The 21,730-nt window shown below is 35.9% G+C and overlaps 1 protein-coding gene across 50 annotated transcripts in view; it reads left to right on the top strand.

Moving 5' to 3' along the window:
- The first annotated feature begins 174 nt into the window (after positions 1–174).
- rgl3a (ral guanine nucleotide dissociation stimulator-like 3a) overlaps positions 175–21,730 on the top strand; it is a 120,975-nt gene continuing 99,419 nt past the window's right edge. For 16 of the 50 annotated variants that reach the window (XR_015493178.1, XR_015493183.1, XR_015493184.1 and 13 more), the window contains exons 1-6: positions 7,490–7,820; positions 12,372–12,661; positions 15,201–15,245; positions 17,860–18,029; positions 19,540–19,694; positions 19,775–20,023. Coding sequence is in view for 39 of the 50 variants with exons in the window: in XM_087256546.1 (XP_087112672.1) it covers positions 7,797–7,820; positions 12,372–12,661; positions 15,201–15,245; positions 17,860–18,029; positions 19,540–19,694; positions 19,775–20,023 (933 nt within the window). In the remaining 11 variants the exon portion in view is untranslated. Of the gene's footprint in view, positions 990–2,722; positions 2,917–7,489; positions 7,821–12,371; positions 12,662–15,200; positions 15,246–17,859; positions 18,030–19,539; positions 19,695–19,774; positions 20,024–21,730 lie in introns of those variants that run through there. The other 34 variants (XR_015493177.1, XR_015493186.1, XM_087256527.1 and 31 more) reach the window with 11 other exon arrangements.

Below are 21,730 nucleotides of genomic sequence, written 5' to 3'. Positions count from 1 at the left end.
ATTTCCTATATACAAATATATTAAATCATAATACTCATGTATGAAAGTGTACATTAAATATTATCATGGTTGTTGTGGGCTATGGTTGTGACTCAGTAGTTCTGCAATGTAGTCTGTCAGCTTATGAGCAACTATGACATTTTTTTCTTTCAAAACAACACCTCACACCTTTGCGCACTGTCAGTTTGCTCGAGCTTCAGGTAAACACACGATGGTGTGATTTCTTTCTTCTGACCGTCAAAGTTTTCGTTTTAACGCGAAATATTTAACGAAGAGTTTTGCGTGTAATGAGTTTACAAAAAGAAGATGGCGGCGCGGCTTGTAAAACGGAAAACGGAGGCCTGTTTCTTTGTTTACATCGGTGAGACCTTCAGGTAACGTACAAATGAATCTTGTTTAATGTGATGCAGGTTTTCTAGATTAATATTTGATTATTTATAGTATTTAGAAGGTTATTAAATGTATAACTGAGTGTTAAAAAAGTTTTAATTGAATCTAAACATCATACATATTGTGTTGTGATACCACCCATCTACTTCTTTCAATACTTGTCGTGATCGTTGACATTTGTTTCACATTCTGCACTTTCGACAGTTAAATTACTTAATATTTTCTACAGAACTGTACTATTACTGCTAATTAATACGCACAACAAAAGCCTGTCAGTAAAATGAGAGATTGTGTGAAAGGAAAGGAGGCAGTAGGCGGAATAAACCGAACTGACAGCCCCATTAGCCTGTGCAGACAATCAGATTATTGTGTTATTAGTCAGCTTGGAGAGAGCCAGAGATGGAAGGATGAGAAACACAGGGTTACTTCAGTTTAGATGAGCTCCTCGCTTTATAGCCACGAAAGAGACTGACAGATCATAAGGGGTCTTTCTGGACGGTCATGGTGTCTTCTCTTCTGGCTAATTCTGCAGATTACAAACATTTTTTAAAGGAGCTGATCTACAACCAACAGATTCTGGATAAGCAGCAGGTTACACAGTAAGTGACATTTTTCTTTTCTTTATTGTATAAATGAAGTTAATGAAATCTTTAAAAGATAATTCATTTTATATAACATTAAAATGCATTATAATTTAATTCAATATATTAGAACAATCATGTAACAAATATATACAAATAGTTCAACATTAATTGCCATTGTTGTACTATAAGAATCAAAACTTTTAGGACTAAAAATTGAAAAGAGTAAGACAAAATACAAATCCTTATACTGGATTAATATGCCTTTATGATCACTGCTGATCTATTTAAAGTGTCCTTGCTAAATAAAAGTAATAATTTTCATATTTCCTTCACAAAAAATATTTTATGATTTATAGACTTAAATGTGTTATGTTACAAAAGCATTATATTTACTAACCTTTGGATATTCATATTCATCAAATAATCCTGAAAACAACGACTGTAAATAAATATTAGTAATAATAATTAACATTTCTTGTACAGCAAATCGGCATATTGGAATAATCTCTTAAGGGTCATGTGACTGGAGTAATAATGGAAAAACAAAATTAAAATAACAGGAATAAAAGACATTTGAAAATATTGAAATTGTAAACAGTTATTTTAAATAATACAGCTATTTAATAATTTGAATGTTTTTACCTTACTTTGGATCACTTTTGCTTTGAATTATGGCTGCACAATATTGTACTGACGCCAACGCTGACTCACGCCTCTCAAAATATTTAACTTCATTGTGATCTGTGCTATTTACAGTGCATTTTTATATTTGCACGTGTTGTATTTTCATGCACGTGTTTTGCCAATGATTGATTTATTGATGTTTACTATTTGCATCTCCATAAACAATCTATAAACTTTTAAGTGGTCCCCCAACACATTTTCTTCGTGGTCTGTGCTATTTGCAGTGCATTTCTCCATTTGCATGTCGCCACCTTGGAATTATAAAGTTCTATCTACATTCTGAATGTTTTTGAGATATTGAGCTTCAAAGTTTTTGCATTCCATAGCAAACAGTATGTGTGTGTAACATTTGTTTTTTTAAATAAAAAGTCTTCAAATGTAAACAACTTATAAAAAAGCATCCCATGATGTAATTAAGTTGTTGTTGTTACTCAATTTTGACAAAAATGTCCGACAGAACCTTATAATTCTAAGGTGGCGATGTGTTGTGAGCATTTTCATGCATAACAATCTATAAATACAATCAAGAAATAGGTACAATTGAAATAAAGTCTAACAGTATTCAAGTACAGTAACTGAATGATCAAATTAAAAATAATTCAATAAAATAAATTATAAAAATAAAATAAATATATGCTTTTAAGGTCACAAATGGTACTATTTCTTATACCTGAATAGTTTTAAAGTCATTATACAATCACAGGTATCAAAAACATGCAAATTATGTATTCTAATACAGAATCAACATTGCATATATCCTGCGATGTGACTATTGCGAATGATCGCATTGTGATATTAATGCTGAAGTGGTTTATTGTGCAGCCCTAGCCTGACGTGTGTGTGTGTGTGTGTGTGTGCTGCTCTTCATAAATTAAACACAAGTTACTACCTAAACAGTAATATTGCAAAGCAATGTCAACCATGTAAAGTATTTTAGCATTGCTGGAATGTAACAACCTTTTTTTTCTCACTTTTTTGCACTAAAGAAGTAGATTGCATGTTGCTGTGATACTGTACACCTGATGTTTGCGTGTGTATGTGTGTGTGCTCTGCTCTTGATAAAGTCATCGTGTGTTTGGGCTGGAGGAGGATGCGATCTTGTCTGCTGGTGTCTGGAGGAGAGAAGGGTCTGCGGGCGCGACTGGGGCGAATGCGGCAGCTGCTGTGCCAGACGGATCATGTGGAGATTCAGGTGGACGAGGAGCCCGGCGTTTGGCTTAGAAGCTTCCATCTGCTGGATCTGCAGGAACACACTGAGGTCAGAGCGCATCATAATGCACTCATGTTTACAGTACATTCACATTTATACATTTAGTGCATTGTTTCCCAACCCTGTTTCTGGAGGCACACCAACAGTACATATTTTGGATGTCTTCCTTATGCGACCCTTTCAATTGAGATTTTGGAGTCTCTTCTTATGTTCTGATGATTTGATTCAGGTGTGTTTGAATAGGAAGAGGTTAAAATGTGTGTTATTGGTGTGCCTTCAAGAACAGGGTTTGGAAACACTGAGTTCGTGCTTAGAAATGAGGGATGCACATAGAATTTATGCTGCTGCTGTAAACAGATTAAGGCTGCATGATACTGAGGGAACAATATGCAACATTGTTGACGATTATTGCAATAACGATATTAATTGTGATAAAACATTTCTTTGGAAAAATGCCATTTTTATTAGCTCTGTTTTTAAAATTATTTATTTTTGTAATGATATTAAAATAAAAGATATTTATCCGATCTAATTAATTTAGACTAAATAACTGTGTTCACGTTGGTTGTTTTTAAATGTGCTGTATAAAAAATAAGTACGGTGGCGAGAGAGCTTAACATGCTGCAATTTAAGAAATCATGTGCAATTACAAAAAAGCCAGCAAATTAAGAAAATATCTTTATCCGTTTGACAACACACGTGCCACACACATTTTACTTTACTTTATTGTTATTTTTATTATTTTTATTTTTACTTTATTTTATGACTTTATTTTACACTTATATATCTGTTACACCGATTAATGGTCAAGCATTGTGTTTTACCCATATTTTGACTTTTTTTTACAAAAGATATTTAAATAGATATTGCATTTAATATGCTTTCTCTGTATATATGATCACTTTGATGCAGACACTCATACATATTTATTCACTTAACATTTATTTGTCATGGTGAAAATATTTATATGAATAATTCAATGGTTGTTTTGTTTTACCACCCAGTTCTTCAGTGCAACAACAATGAAATGACCAAAGATAAGAAAGCACATTGAATGCAATGTTTCAAAGAACTTTTGAATTTATTTTATACTTTATTTTTATTTTTAAATATTTATTTTTTTAAATGTTCAACAAAAGTTATTTAAAGCATTTAATATGCTTTCTTATATGTAAGGCTCTATTTTAACAATATGGCGCAAAGTCTAAAGTGCAGGGTGCAAAAGCACTAGAGGGGTATCCAAGTCTACTTTTGCTATTTTAAGGATGGAAAAATATGCTCTGCGCTGCAGCACATGGTCTAACAGAGTTGTGCTTATTCTCCTAATGAGTTATAGTGGTGTTTTGAGAATAAACCAGTCAGAGTCTTATCTCCCATTCCCTTTAAAAGTCAGATGTGGACTCTGTAAGTGGAAAAACTGAACGCTTTACAAGCAGAAAACAGTTAAACACATCTGCAGCGTGAGGATAAAGAATGAGCCTCCTCCATTTGGCCTTTACTTTCACTTTCTTTTTCTTTCGTGGATAAGGAAATGGTGTTGTAGGCACAGACATCCAATAACCTACATAAGGAATTTTGTTAGTTAAGCACAAAAAATTGTTTTAACAATATTTATAAATCAGTTCTCATTTCCAGAAAGCAAATAAATGAACAATAATTACGAAGTGTGGTCAAAAACCTGAGTTATATCCAAACACACATGCTATGCCCCATATGGTCTAAATCCTGACAATTTTTTTTTTTTAAATAAAACAAATATAAATCTGCATATTATAAATAATACTGCTAATAATAATAACATTATACAAAAGCAAACTGTCATGAATAAACTAAAAAAAAGCCCCCTGAGATGAAGAAGGCATGGAGGCAGTGGTTTTTACATTTATGTAGAAAGTAATATTTTTTGTAATATTTTAATCCTTTAATTCTTTGTCATTTGTAAAGATATTTGCGTATTGCTGTACATCCTGTGTGTTTTAAGCAATGTTTAAGCGAGGTGCACAACTAACGCGCTCTGTGCTGGACTTTAGACCTGCTTTCAGCTGGTGCACAGTGTATTTTGGTTCCTCAAAACAGCAACGTGCCAACAATGCGCCTTACCCACCTCTTTTCTAAACCGAGTCCACACAGTGGCGCAAGTGGATTTGCTATTTAAACAACGTGGTGGAAAGCGGGGAAAATTAAGGTTGTGTTTGTCTGAAAATAGCAACAAATCGGGACAAACACAACTTGCACCTTATTGCGCCGAGTGTATGAGAGGGCCCTTTCCAAATATTTGATATTTGTAATTTGTAGAAAGTCCTATAAATAAATAAGTGGAGAAATGCACACAAAAACATCATGCCTACCCTCTCAGAGCAAGGTCTGATTTTTTTTATATGCATAACTATTTTCACCATAACCATTGTGGTCTTGTGAATAAGAGTTTCTCTCTATTGTGTCTCTGTGAGAGTGGGTTTGTACATTCACAGATCTGCGTCAGAGAGGAGAGAAACACATTAATGAACTCATTATACACAAACAACAAACTGCTTGTTGTCTTATTTAGAGTTTGTGCGTATGGGGTTCGGAAATGGACATCTCCTTCAGTTTTCACCATTATTCATCTGCATTGTGATGTCTGAGTCATTTGTATTTTTCCAGGATAATGAGCAGTTGTGTTTGCTGGTGGTTCATCACTACATTAGTATTCAAGGTTTAATTTAAACCTTGGCATAAACAATGAGAAAGTATGATTATAAATAAAAGATAACATTTAAAATTGCTCAAAAAAAAAGTTGTAAAACAATTTACTAACTCAAGTCGAGAACACACCTTTGTCATTCATTCCTTCATTCATTCATTCATTCATTTATTCATTCATATATTTTCTTCTGGGGCCTGATCACGGGGGCAGCAGTCTTAGGAGAGAATCCCAGTCTTCCCTCTTCCCAGACACTTCCTCCAGCTCTTTCGGGGTGATCTTGAGGCTTTCCCAGGCCAGCCCAGAGACGTAGTCCCTCCAGCGTGTCCTGAGTCTTTTCAAGGCCTCCTCCTGGTGGGACATGCCTTGAACACCTCCCTAGGTAGGCGTCCAGGAGGCATCTGAAACAGATGCCCGAGCCACCTCAGCTGACTTCTCTCAATGTGGAGGAGCCGCAGCTCTACTTCAATCTCCTCCTGGATGACCGAGCTCCTCACCCTATCTATAATGACCCATTTACACGGGGCGTCAGCTTCAATGCTTCCCATTCACTTTAAATGGGTGATGTCAGGCGTTGTCGAACTGCATTGTGGATCCGTTGGCGCTGATTCAGTGGCGTTGCTCGCTGCAGAAGTTGGGACTTTTTCAACTTTTCAAGCGACGATGGAAGCGTCAGCCAATCAGATTGCTGTATGCAAATACACCAGCTCAGACAGTGCCCCATTGCTGACTAATTTCATTGGATGATGCTGCTATGATGATCACGACAGCCTCAACTTCAGACATGCCCTCTGTCAAGCGTTGACACTGAAGCCCTGTGTGAATGGTGGAGCACCATGGCCTCTAGTACACCTTTGTTAACATTCAGATTATTCCACTTGTTTTAAAACTGATAATAAAGTGCATTGGTATCTGACCAGGTGCTTTTCCCATTTATTCCCCCGTAAGAGTTTAAAGTCTTTGTGAAATTAAAATTTACAATGTTTATTTTGCTAGCTCTAAATAGTTAATCCATGCAGGTGAAAAAAAAAATTGGTAATTTTTTTAGTTAAAGTTTTGGTAATCTTCAATTAAAGTTTGACTAATTGTTCCTGCGTTTAAAGTGGCAGTTCTTCTGTTGACGTCAAACTGATGGCGTCAGTCACAATATTCTTAACCATTTCCAACCATTTACCAATGGATCTGTTCCCTACTCAATATTCAATTTCAGCTGGCAGTACATCAACATACTGAAATAAAAGTCTGAGCAACTTCTAAATCAATCTGTCTTAAAAAACAAAACTTTATTAAAGTATTATAGCTAAATAAACCAGTTTTGAAGATGTTTTTAGCAAGTAAGTGTAGAAAAATCATATGGGGGATCATATTCTCTGATGGCAAACTAATGGTGAGAGGGGAGTGGTTAGAATATTGGGGTTGAAGCCGTCAAACTGACACTACAAACTTTGATTGAAGATTACCAAAACTTCAGTGGATTAATTGTTCACCTGAAATAACAATATGCGCTAACAAAGTGAACGTCAGTTTTGATTTCACACACACACACCTTTAGTTCTGGAGTGTGACTGTGCATGTTTAAATAAAACTATTTGCATATTAGGCTGTGAATTAATAAAAATTAAAATGTTGCTAATATAACTTTATATAAATGTTTTTTAATTCTCCGTGTTGGATGAATTCACACTTTAAGCAATCTTACAAAATGACAATTCTCATTTTATAATATTAATTAGACATTGCAAATGTACATGGAAGTCTTGCAGAGGCGTCTCAACACTCGGCATAGTTAATATTCATTATTCAAGCCTTCCCTATTTGATTCGCCGAACTTCAAGTAGGTAATAAATATTAATGAGCGCTCGCTGTACGTCACAGTAGACGTAATTGTGACCCGCCCACGTTAGTTTAAAGCGCTTGACAGGTACGCTGGATGCTCTTAGGACTGTTAAAACACAGACATAATCATAAAGATAATAATTTTCTCGTATGACGGATTTCACTAAGTTTCCAGTGTTATTATCTTTGGTGAAAACAAAGGTAGCACATTATGAAAAGCTTAACTGGAGCTCTTGAATAAAGCGCACTTCGCGGGGTTATCCATTCACTGTTGACATCACAGTCAGGTTTAACACGAGCTGACTAAGGAATATTTTCTCTAAACCTTGTTTATTTTTTGCTGTGTTAATGGAAAGTCGAGACGCTTACATTTCTCGATCATACCACTGAAGGATACAGAGCCGCAAACATGGGGAAATGGGAGCTGACGATGGTAAGACACTTTCATAATCAGGCTGTATTACCACAGACATTCAGACTATTAATAATTAGTATATATATTATTATTATTATATATAGTATAGTATATATAATTAGTTGTAGTAGTTTTATAATGTTTATGTGTACGGGTCTATAGTTATGTGGAATGTCTAATCACATTTGGAAAGAGCTCGGGCCGATTACTGCCTGCTATCTGGGGGCGGTTTGTTGTGCGACGTGCAGCGCTCCAGGTAGTCTAAACCAAACGGCACGTCTCTTCACTAAGAAAAAGCAGTTTTTCCAGTTATTTCATGTCTGTACTGTTATTCACAAAAGATGTATGGGTTTTTAATTACACGTGAAAAGCGTTTGTCCTCAGTTTGCCGGAGGGGTGGATGCAATGCGCGCTCATGGGAAGGTGTGGCGCGCGTCTCTTCAGTCCCCCCGCGAGTCTGACAATAGAGATTTGTGTTTGTTCTCAGACAGAGCCACCTGTACAATGAAGAAGTTTTTCGTGTTCTGGCGATGTCCATGTGATAGTTTCAGCGTTCCTTCCCCCGTCATTCCCTGTGTCCATTTCCATTGTTTTAAAGGAGACCCGGGGCTTTGGTCTGGAAAGCTCTCTGTTCTGCTTGACTGGAGTTTCTGGGAAGCACTTGTGACTTTTCACTGTAGCTGACATGTTAAAACTGTCCTTGGTTTACTTGGAAGCAAAATATGTAGTTTGCATGTTATGCATGTTATTTAATATTAAACTAGCTATTGGAGCAGAACAGTGATTCTTGACTGGGATAATTTAAGATATGAGCTTACACTTATTACATAACACCAATGCATTGCATTTAACAACATTTTTTTACTGATGATTTTAACTTTAAAATAAAAAAAGTCTTTAATGTCTTAATTTAATACATTTAACAAATCATGGTTGTCATATTTTTAAGACTCATAATTATTATTCTACACCAGTGCTGAAAAACAGTTTAATATACACTCACTGGCTACTTTATTAGCTACACCTGCTCGTTAACGCAAATTTCTAATCAGCCCATCACATGGCAGCAACTCAATGCATTTAGGCATGTAGACATGGTCAAGACGATCTGCTGCAGTTCAAACTGAGCATCTGAATGGGGAAGAAAGCTGATTTAAGTGACTTTTAACGTGGCATGGTTGTTGGTGCAAGACGGGCTGGCCTGAGTATTTCAGAAACTGCTGATCTAATGGGGTTTTCACGCACAACCATCTCTAGGGTTTACAGAGAATGGTCCAGAAAAGAAAAATATCCAGTGTCCGGCAGTTCTGTGGGCACAAATGTCTTGTTGATGCCAGAGCTCAAAGGACAATGGCCAGACTGGTTGGAGCTCATAGAAAGGCAACAGTAACTCAAATAACCACTTGTACGTATAGGTATGCAGAAGAGCATCTCTGAACGTACAACACGTCCAACCTTCAGGCTGATGGGCTACAGCAGCAGAAGACCACACCGGGTGTCGCTCCTGTCAGCTAAGAACAGGAAACTGAGGCACAATTCACACAGGCTCACCAAAATTGGACAATAAAAAATTGGAGAAATGTTGCCTGGTCTGATGAGTCTCGATTTCTGCTGCGATTTTCGGATGGTACGGTCAGAATTTGCCATCAACAACATGAAAGCATAGATCCATCCTGCCTTGTATCAATGGTTCAGGCGGCTGGCGGTGGTGTAATGGTGTGGACAATATTTTCTTGGCACACTTTGGGCCCATTAGTACCAATTGAGCATTGTGTAAATGCCACAGCCCACCTGGGTATTGTTGCTGACCATGTCCATCCCTTTATGACCACAATGTAACCATCTTCTGACGGCTACTTCCAGCAGGATAACGCGCCATGTCATAAAGCTTGAATCATCTCAGACTTGTTTCTTTAACATGACAAGTTCACTGTACTCAAATGGCCTCCACAGTCACCAGAGCTCAATCCAATCGAGCAACTGTGTGATGCTATCATGTCAATATGGACCAAAATCTCTAAGGAGTATTTCCAGTACTTTTTTGAATTTATGCTACGACGGATTAAGGCAGTTCTGAAGGCAAAAGGGCGTCCAGCACGGTACTAGTAAGCTGTACTTAATAAAATGGCCGGTGAGTGTATTTCAAAATATAATTTGTTCCTCTTTTGTCAACACAGAAATTGCTTCCTTGATTATGCAGGGATATATAATCCTTCAGAAGTCATTCTGATATGGTGATTTGCTGCTAAAGAAACATTCCTGATTACAATCGATGCTAAAAAAAAACATTTTGTGAAAACCCGGCAGCATTTTTTCGTTTAGGTTTCTCTGATGGAACAGAATAAGACTTATAAAAAATAAGTGTTTATTGCGACTTTATGAATGTTATAAACATAATTTTAACAAATAAAATGACATCATTACATTTTTTTATTTATTTTGTCTCACATGATGTATTGAGCATGTTTAATGACATGTGAATTTATACCCAACAACATCAATTAGGAATTTTATTAAAACAAAATCAACCTAACAAACTTACATTTGGAACATTCTAGAAAAAAGGAAATGTGTGTGTCTGTTTTTGTTTTTAACCAATGGCATGTAAATCTTGGGACATCCCGTGTAAGAATCAGTGACAGTTGATGCCATTATGCTAATATGTTCTCAAGCCGGTTCTTATGAGGTCATCTGGTCACTTCTGAATCAGTCAGCGACCAGTCCAACAACAACCCTGTTTTGCATTGGAAAACACTGGAATTAATTTACTCCAGTGTTTCACACAGTTCGTCTTTGTTTAAACCCATTCCTTGTTTTTCTATTCGCCCACAGCTGTTATGCATTCTGGTATATCGTATTTGCTATTCAAATAAATTCAGTTTCATTTAACCACCAAGGAGGATTTTTATAACGAAAGTACTATTATTGGTGTAATATTTGCTTCCACCATATAATAATAATAATAATAATAATAATAATAATAATAATTCATCTTCCTTCCTTAAAATGAAAATGGTGGATCACTTTATGTGTGCATCACTGAACAATGATGTTTTTGTTAATAATACTGTAAAGATATTTGTAAAACAGCAGGCCTTCTTGTGTGTGTATGCTTCACTGAACAATGGTGTTATTGTTAATGCTGTAAGATGTTTGTGAGTTCTCTTATAACATGATTCAGATACTCATGATTACTTTTTATTTTACATTATTCTTCAGTTTGGGTTGTTTTAACCCAAATTTAAGTAAAATGTGGACAAACCAAACCACAGGGTCCATTTTTTGAATTATTTTTAAGCTAGTTTTAACCCAACAGTTGGGTTTTGTCTATATAAGACTTTGTTTTTGGTAGAAACCAACATTTCTTTTACTGTATTCACTCCTCCTGACATGTAAATTGTCTTCGTTATTGTAAGAACTCCACATTTTGTATGTTTCATCCTGGATGTGTGTAATGTTAGGTCATTGCTCTTTTGGAAGTTCATGTAGTTGAAGATTTGCTATTGACTCTAGAAAATGCTGTTGACTTCAATGTGAGCCTGAAGTTGTTTGTCATGATGTTGCTTTTTTGTTTTTCTAAAGTCTCATGATGTTGCCATACTACCAGGACTGCAAAATTAAACGTTTTTTAAAGGGGCTGGGCGATTGATCGAAAAGTAATAAAAAATCAAAATTAATAATCAATAATGGTTCAAGTTTTCCTGGTCAATTTTTTTCATTTACTTTCCCTACTGTGTGTGGAATCACGTGACCCTGCTTCTGTGTTTAAGCGCTCGCGTTTGGTCCGGCACAGCCTTTGCGCGATTGTATACCCGCGCACCTCTCAAAATGTGTAACTACATGTTGCGATGTCGTGTATCGCAGGCTTTGTGATTGGTGGGTTTTATAGCGGTGACAGGCATTTAGATTTTTGGCCAAATTGGCAAGCCCTAATTTCTGATAGTGCTGTTTGTAAAATTTAACATCAGTGCTCTTATTAAATATTTGTGTGGTTCAGAATAAGCATTCAAACAGTCACAAGAAATTATAACATTTGGAGATGTAACAAATTAATTGCATTTATTAATTAATACGTTGAAGAATATACTGTTATTTTACATTTGCACTGCAAAAAATATTCTCTTGCTTCATACTTCATATCTTCTTGTCCAGATATCTAAATTTCAAAAACAAGATTATTTTACTTACCCCAGCAACAGATGATTCTGCTTGTTTTAAGGAAAAACTAAATTAATTTTGACTTAATCGTTTTAAAATAAAACTATATTTTTGACTTGTTTAGAAAATCTTTCTTGATTTAATCATTTTAAGATATTTGGACTAGAAACTAGACAAGAAAGAAAAGCATTTTTTGCAGTGTGGCTATTAAATTTCTCTACCTAAACACTGGTAGACTTCTCAGAAAATGTAAAAAAAAAAAAAATAAATAAAATAAATAGAACCATTCAAGCCATCTGGTGAAATTGTATCCTTATCCCAGTATATCTTGCTGAAAAACAAAACATTTCAGTATCAGATTTAACTAATATCATGCAACCCTAATGTTTATCCTCTGATCTGTTTGTTCAGGACCCGGTGCAGGAGTGGGGAGAGGAGGTGGAAGACGGGGCAATTTATGGGGTCACCCTTCACCGAGAGCCTATCCAACCTCCACCTGACGCTACTGAGAGCGATGCCGCCTTTGGCTTCATGCAGTACCGCACACTGAAGGTCCGCAGGCTGAAAGCAGCCACTCTGGATCGCCTTGTCACAGAATTAGTGAACCCGGAGTGCCCTGACCCAGACTACATGCATATCTTCCTCTCTACTTACAGAGCCTTTACCTGCACAAATGCTCTCATTGAGCTCCTTTTTCAAAGGTGAGGCTAAATGCTCAATTAGAGAGCTTAATTGCTGCCTCAGAGGGTCAGTTCAATTATTTTTGAAAGAAATTAATGCTTTTGTTTAGCCTGGACTTTATTACAAATTAATAACACTGTGAATGTCAAAACTGAGATGATCTTTGTCCATTCGGATTAATTAATAATATTAATCAAAAGGGACAAAGACTTTCAGTGTTGCACAACAGTTCGATTTCAAATAAACGCTCTTCTTATGAAACTTCTTTTAAATAGAGAGTCCTGAAAGCAGCATTAATAAAAAAAACATATTTTATGAGACCCAAATCAGCACATTAGAATGAATTCTTTAGGGGTTAATGCTAAAAATCCAGCATTGCATCACACACATAAATATTTTATTAATACACTATATTGACAAAAGTTTTGGGATATCTGTCTTTACATGCACAAATATTTTAATGACATCCCAGTCCGTATCTGTGGAGTATGATACGGAGTTGACTCATCCTTTGCAGCTATTACTGTTTCAGCTCTTTATGGAAATTTTCACCATTCTTCTAGAAACACATTTGTAAGGCCTATTTCATCCTAAAGATCTTCTGTCAGGTTAAGGTCAGGGCTCTGTGCAGGCCAGTCAAGTTTCTCCACACAAACTTCATTCATCCATGTCTTTATAAATCAGTAATGCTGGACCAGAAAACGGTCATCCCCAAACTCCCACAAAGTTGGGAGCATGACATTGTCCAGAACGTCTTGGTATGCTGAATCATTAAGTGTTCCTTTCACTGGAACTAAGGGACCAAGACCAACCTCTGAAAAACAACCCCACAACATAATTCCCCTCCATCAAACGTTAAACTTGTAAAGCAGAATGCTTTCACTACATCCGACACTTTGCATTCACTCAGTTATGTAAGGCTTGGATGCAGTTGTTTGGCCATAAAAACTAGGGATGCTCCGATTAGGATTTTTGCAGGAGATGCGGAGTATTGATTCATGGTCATGTTGATCGGCCAATACCGAGTACCGATTCTGATGCTTCAAGCTATAACTTTGCCATTGCATAAAGCACATTTTTCTCTCTAAGTATGTTACTTAAGTGGAGATCCTTACCTTACCTAAGAGAATAAATGAAGGATGATGCATGTAACCCCTTGAACACATCCTTTATAACCATTTACTGTGGACATGTCAGAGGCAGCTTTACAGACAAAAATAGATTAAACAGATTTAAAAAATTTTTAAGAAAAATGACTAACGATGAAATTAGGAAACATTGCAAATGATGGAAAAATTATTTTACGTGTCTCAATCAAGAAAAAGTTTGGAGTGCATATTTGATGCAAAAGGAGTTAAAATGCTACTTTCTCTCCTTGTAAACTCGTAAACAAACTCTCGCGATTTGGTCATGAGATCGGCCAGATGAGCGAGCACCAATCGAGTCATGAAATGTGATTATCGGCTGATACTGATCTCCAGAAGATCGATCCCTAATGAAAAATCTTTCCATGAAACTCTCTACACGCTGTTCTTGTGCTGATCTGAAGGCCATGTGAAGTTTAGAGGTCTGTAGCCATTGACTCTGCAACATATTGTCAGCTTCTACACATTCGCTGACCCTTCTCTATGATTTTACTTGGTTTACCACTTCATTTTTGAGTTGCTGTTGTTCCCAGTTGCTTCTACTTTGTTATAATTTCTCTAACAGTTGACCATGCTACAATTAGTAGTGAGGAAATTTTACAAATGAACATATAGCTCAGGTAGCAGTCTGCATGTCTGGGTCATTAATTTTATACACCTGTTTCCATGGAAGTGCTTGACACCCCTGAATTCAATGAATTTGAGATGTGTCCCAAAACGTTTGACAATATAGTATACCTATGTCCAAATAGAGTGAATTTTTATATTTAATTACTTTGTTACTTTATGTATTGTGAATGCGAATCTCAAAATATAAAAAATAAGTCAACTTCGGGTGTCTGCAAAGTGTGTTAATGTTTTTTAACTTTCAATTACATTAACACTGAAAGATAAACACTATAATTATGACATTATGGTGCCTTGGATGCCTATCAGTTTCCTTTGAAGAAGCCTTTCTCACGCTATTAGCAGACTTCAGTTCAGAAACATCCCTCATGTATTTTAATAGGACATTTTCTGGAGAAGTCAGGCTCACTGACAATGACAAAAACAATCAAATGAATGGGAAAGCCCAAATTTCTAAATTTAGTGTTGATGTAACCTAGAAAACCTTTTAATGGCTGTGGCAGTATGACAGTCACACAATGCATGCAGTGACGCAGTGAAATGCGGAGAACACCGTGAACCGCAGAACAGGTTTCACTTGAATAGTCAGAGACGTCAGAAGCGCTTTGTTTGAGAGCGTTTTTGTGTTCTGTTGAAGCATAAATAAACTTAATAGGCCTTGACAGAACACTTTTTGACACACTGTGTCACAAACATGAACAGAAATTGTTGTCATGTTCAATATCCTGAAGCTTCATCTGTAGAAATGCTTTAAAAATAAACCTTTGACTTATTTATTTCTCTATAGAGAGGACATGGTCACCAATCTGAACAACAGTGTCTGTGTCAAGAGGTGAGTTTAATCACAGTCTGAAATGCTTAATTCTGATTGGTCAGTCATGATATTCTGTGCTTAGATGTGTAAAGGATAATGTACAGCTGACAGTGTTGGGCACATTTCTTTAAGAAAGTAATTATTTACAGATCTAATAGTAACATGATTATAAAAGTAACTAATTACCAGTGAAAGTAACTGCTGCGTTACTTTAAAAAAAATTGTCAAATGACTATAAAATAAAAATAAAACATTGTACACTAATCTACACTATTTTATTGTTGTTGTGGGACATTGTGAGAGACAACGGCAGCATGTCCTCAACTATATATTCTGAGTAATAAGGGTTTCCGCTGGAGAAAAATTAAGTTTTATTTGCTTTGACGTCATGGCTTCGTCTCCACCATTGATAGCAAAGCTCACGTCATCACCTGCATACCATCACCATTCAATTGATTACACATTACTGAAGAAAGTATCGCCGTGGGGAATGACTTTTTTTTATAGCGCTGTTATTTCCATCACTGATAGCTGAAGACCCAAAGATTAGCCCTTATTTTTTTACATATTTTGCAATTGATGTATATCAGAGCAAGAACAGCTTTTTATAATATCATTTTTACATCCTTATATTCTTTTAATTTGCCTGGAACAAAAATAAATGAATACATAAATGTAAAAAATGCGAAGGTCGATTTTATTAGCCCCCTTAAGTATTTTATTCCCTACAGAACAAACTACTATTTTCAAATAACTTGCCTAATTAACCTAGTTAAGCCTATAAAATGCACTTTAAGCTGAATATTAGTGTCTTGCAAAATAACTAGTTGAATATTATGTATTGTCATAATGGCAAATAAAGCGATTAGACATTAGGTATTAAAACTATTACTATTACAATTATTATTTTTCTAGCACTGGGGAAATATTTGAAAAAGTTTTTAAATTTAAAAGGATGGCTTAGTCTTCAACTGTATCTATCAAAGCAAATTAATAATTGATCAAGACTGAGATACAGTGCGTCCTGAGTTGAAACATTGCATAAGCTAGCTCATTAAGCTCATTACGCATCAATGGATTTGCTCTTCAGTATTTGGACTTTCAGCAGTGAAAATTAAACCACACTGAACTGAACTAAACTGAACTTCAACTCTGAAAACTGGACTGACATAGTTTCAATTTACTAGAACTTCTATGTTAAGCTGCTTTGTCACAATCTGCATTATAAAAGCTCGATAAGTATAAAGATTAAATAAACACGAAGATTTCACAAATAAAATTGTTCTTAGAAAGTAGTTTTGAGGCTAGACAAGTCAATAAGTTACTTTTTTATTTCACGTTATTCATCAGTTTGGGTTGTTTTAATCCAAGTTTAAGCTAAATGTGGACAAACCAAACCACTGGGTTGTTATTTGTAAATTATAATTTGGGTTTTGTCTATATACGACTTTAGAAACCAACATATTTTAAGAGTTGTAATTTGTTAGAAGATTATGCACTTTGTATAAAATAAGGGCCGGCACGGTGGATCAGTGGTTAGAACTGTCGCCTCAAAGCAAGAAGGTTGCTAATTCGAGTCACGTTGGGTCCGTTGGCATTTCTGTGTGGAGTTTGCATGTTTTCCCCATGTTAATGTGGGTTTCCTTCGGGTGCTCCGGTGCTTAAGAAAGATGTGCCCTATAGGTGAATTCAAAGAACTAAATTGTCAGTCGTGTAAGTGTGTGTGTGAATGTGACAGAGTATGGGTGTTTCCTAGTATTGGGTTGTGGCTGGAAGGGCATTCGCTGCGTAAAACATATGCTGAAATAGTTTTCGGTTCATTCCGCTGTGGCGACCTATTAAATAGAGACTAAGCCAAAGGAAAATGAATGAATGTTTTATAATCCATTACAAAACAATCATTCTAGCAACAAGACAAACACTTAATCAGTAATTTGCTAGACTGAATTCAATTTGCAGTTAGTATTATTGTTAACTGAGGCACAGGCTATCACTGGCTCCATTAATGTCTATTATGTAAAATCAGAAATGCCGGTATATTAGCATTATACATGTTTGTCCATTGAGGGTCATTGACTAAAACTTATTAGTTTTACTGAAAGTAAAATCTAGATGTATATTTTCTCCATAGGAAACGGGTTTTTAACAATGACAGATAAACCTTTTAGACAGACCTGTTCATTGATTTTATATAATTTGTTACCTTATTTTTAAAATCGAAGAATTTTCTAGCAGAAATAATGAAAATCAGGTCAATCTAACGTCAAATCAAAGTACATAGTGGGTAAATCACCTTACAGCTGGATGGTTTGGTTAATGGTTAGCAATGCTTTAAGAAAAACCTTCAATGATAATATTAATGGATAAATGCTTTCCCAACCAGTGCTGGGTTGCTGCAACTGGCCGATTAATATTAAGCATTTTAGAAAGCCATATTATAGTATGTAAATTGATGCACAATCCAATCCTCATCTTCTACTAATATAGTTTTGTATCTGCTAACTCAACCTAATTGATTCATAATAATTCCAAGAGCTGTTATTCATCTTAATTCCAAGAGCTTGTTTAATTAGGACAGAACAATGAAGCGCTAACAATGTGTGTGTGTGTGTGTGTGTGTGTGTGTGTGCAGCTCTCTACCTCGTCTGATCAGACTCTGGTTAGACGAGTTTCACGAGGACCTTCGGGACTCTCCGGATCACCAGGCTCTTCGGCTGCTCTGCGTTCATCTGCGTCATCGCCTCTGTTGCAGACGTCTGGTTAACCAAGCCGATGCTCTTCTTAGAAAGTTTCAGACTGAAGGCAAGTCTTACCAAGTGTGATCCTAGACCTTAAAACCAGTCATAAGTGTACATTAAAAAAAAAAATTGGATTTATACAGTACGTCTCCTTAAAGCAGGGTAGTCCAAACTCAGTCCTGGAGGGCCGGTGTCCTGCATAGTTTAGCTCAAACTTTTTGGTTGTAGCATTACCTAGAAAAAGCTTAATTAGCTGGTTCAGGTGTGCTTAATTGGGGTTGGAACTAAAATATGCAGGACACCGGCCCTCCAGGACTGAGTTTGGGCACGTCTGCTTTAAAGAAATACTCAACAATGATATTATGCAGCTGTGATAAATCCAATGTATTTTGACAGTCAAAGTGTCTGGTGCCTCACTTAATAGGAGTTATTTATCTGTTATTTCTTCATTATTTGGTGCCCTTCGAGAGGCTAAAATATCTAAATAAATATCAATACCAAAATTTTGTGATAAATTGAAATATCGCTACATTAATTGGTGCCCTCGTGTGAGGCTAAAATATCAATATTAATATTAATACCAAAATATCAATGTTAGTGTTTATGATAAATCCAATTATCACTACACAGCGCTGTTACCTAGCTGGGTGGCATGGTGACTTAGTGGTTAGCACTGTCGCCTCACAGCAAGAAGGTTGCTGGTTCGAGTCCTATGTTCATGTGGGTTTACTCCGGGTGCACTGGTTTCCCCCACAGTCCAAAGACATGCGGTATAAGGGAATTGGGTAAACAAAATTGGCCGTAGTGTATGAGTGCATGTGTGTTTCCTAGTACTGGGTTGCGGCTGGAAGGGCGTTCACTTTAAACATAAGCTGGAATAGTTGGTCGTTCATTCCGCTGTTGTGACCTGCGATAAATAAGAGACTTAGGTGGAAGAAAAATTAATGAATGTTACTTAGCTGGGGACTATTTTCAGGTGCTGCGTAATAATATCGATACTGCTGCAGTCATGAGGCAGCAGCAAAATTCCTTGATTATTATGCCAGAATGAAAGAAGTTCCAAGCTATATTGGCCTAGAAAATAGCTTTCCATTTTTCATCTTAGAACATGATGTAACTGCAGAAAAAAAGTGGAGTGTTCCTTTAAATCTGAATAAAAACTTTCCATTGACATATATTTTTTTTAGGATGGGACAATATTTTGTAAAGATACAACTATTTCAAAATATGTTCAATCTAAACACTGAGAAAATCACCTTTAAAATTGCCTAAATTACGTGCCTAATGCACATTACTAATCTAAAAATAAATGAGACTGTAGTAAATTTACAAAATATCTTTATGGAGCATGATCTTAATAAATTTACAAATTATCTTTATGGAGCATGATCTTAATATTCTAATGATTTTTAGCTGAAAAAAAAAACAATAATTTTGACCCATATAATATATTTATAATATGTTTATGCAGCACAAGGTTATGTGGTCCAGAGTCACAAACACCAAGCAATAAATATGTCTTGTTCAGCTTTTACACACACAAACAGCTCTAAATACTCCTTATGAATCAACAGACAAGCAAATATGTACATCAGCAGAAGTCAGTGCCTCTGCTGTTGAGAATCCTGCAACTGAAGACAACTTGGACGGACAGGAAGTACAAGAAATTGGTGATGTACTGGACTTCCCTGCACAGGACATTGCCGAGCAGCTTACAATATTAGACGCAGTAGGTGTCAAGATTTACACAATCAAGCTAGTTTTAATTAAATGCCTGCATTCATTTGTCTGTTTTTATTTCTTCCTCAGGAACTTTTCAGCAAAGTGGTCCCATTTCACTGCCTTGGCTGCATTTGGTCTCAAAGGGACAAGAAGGAAAACCAGAATCTAGTGTCCACAGTCCGTGCCACCATTGCTCAGTTTAATGTGGTCACTAACTGCGTTATCACCTCGCTGTTGTGTCCTCCTGCCACCTCCCCTCCTGGATCCCCGCCATGCCATCGCAGCAGCCCTACATACAGAGCAAAGATTATCGAGAAGTGGATCTCTGTGGCTCAGGTGTGTATGAAGATGAATCAATATAGGCGAATATTGTTTTGTGAACACATAATTAAGCACATAATCAGTTTTTAAGCATGTACTAGAGTAGCATACATGAACTTGTGACATAAACTTTGTTACCAGTACTATATATTAATATGTGCAATGCACTTTAATGTTGCGTCCCAATTCGCCTACTTGTACTACGCCCTGCACACTTTTGTGAAGAAAGATTGAGTAACAGATGAGTATGCAAGCTTTGGCATACACTACTTTCTTATGAACAAACCGTTACGTTGCTTACATGCCCTGTAAATCATATTGATTTTCCACATTTCTTTCATATTTAATTTCCTACCTTATCGAAGAAGCAGTAGCAGGTTAATCTGCCGTTCACGAGTCTTTCATGCAGAGATATTTCCTCAGGTCTTTAGATAATTGTGCATTTAGTGGTTAATGTCCAAGCACATTAAAAATATAATACAGAAAATATGAATTAGATATTAATTATCAGTCATGCAAACATTTTTACCAAAGCCTCACTACTTGATGTTTGGTCTTATGCATCTGCCATATTTGTAGTTTAAAACGTTTTACCCGCATTTGTAGTTCTAATCAAATTCTCATTTAACACACAGTCTATTGTGGGCAATAGGGCTAATACGATAACATAAATTCATGTCGCGATACTATCCCAGCGGAAGTATCAAGCTACCAAGTTGTATCGCTGTACTGTATTAATTAATAATTCACATTTGTAATATGAAGTCAGCTGTCAGAAATACTATATTTTATGGAATAATACTTCAATTTAATTCATGATTCCCTTATTATTGATCTTTTTAAAATTTTACACAGTTTTGCTGCCTGTAGCCTGATTTATACTTTCACCTGGCACCGTGTCGCGGACCTCCGATGACTGCATGTGCACCTCACGAAATAGACAAGGCTGTTGTACTTGACTCGTTCACCGTTGTGATATTCTTTAAAATAACAGGGGGCGCTCAAAGGAAACTGACCGCAAAATCAGACGGATAAACACAGAAGTAGGAAGTTTACGGAACTTCGTCATATCATTAATATTATTGACGATTTTTAAACTTAAGTATTTTTATAAATAATTTTAATGATTATAAAGATTTAAATAACCATTCAAGATTTTTTTTTTAAAATCAAACTTAATGCATCACTTGCTTTTGTTCATGTCTCGAACAGTTCTATTATAGTTTAATAAAATATTAATGACAACAGAACATGGGTTGCTGTACAAATATATATTTTAATTATGGAAATAATAAAAGCAAAAAAGGTATACTTACTACAAAATACTGACGTTTTTTTATTAAGCCCACTCCACAATTGACACATTACTGTCTGGCTAGTTTGTGTCTTCCTTATATGCTAAAAAGGCAATAATGGTCCAACATTCCTGACCATTATCACCAATATAGAATAGAAAAACAGGCCATCAGTATATTGTAAACTGATAGGTTCAAATAAAGAAATAATTTGTTACTTTTAGTTTTGTAACTATTAAATAGTTTTAAATTCAAAATTGTAATGTATACATCAGTATAAAACCTATAAATGGTGGAAAAACATATTATTTAATTGTTTATAAAAACTATCTGGGCCTCCCCTTCTGCCATGGCCTCTCTTTTTGTTTTTAACAAACTTATCCCTCAGGTTTTTCCAAACTTTTTAACAAACGCTTCCCCCTTTCCC

The sequence above is a fragment of the Danio rerio genome, chromosome 6 (genome assembly GCF_052040795.2).
Source record: "Danio rerio strain M-AB ecotype USA chromosome 6, GRCz13ab, whole genome shotgun sequence".
Lineage (NCBI taxonomy): Eukaryota > Metazoa > Chordata > Actinopteri > Cypriniformes > Danionidae > Danio > Danio rerio.
Note: the sequence above shows the minus strand (reverse complement) of the source record. Positions and strands in the feature narration are given on the sequence as shown.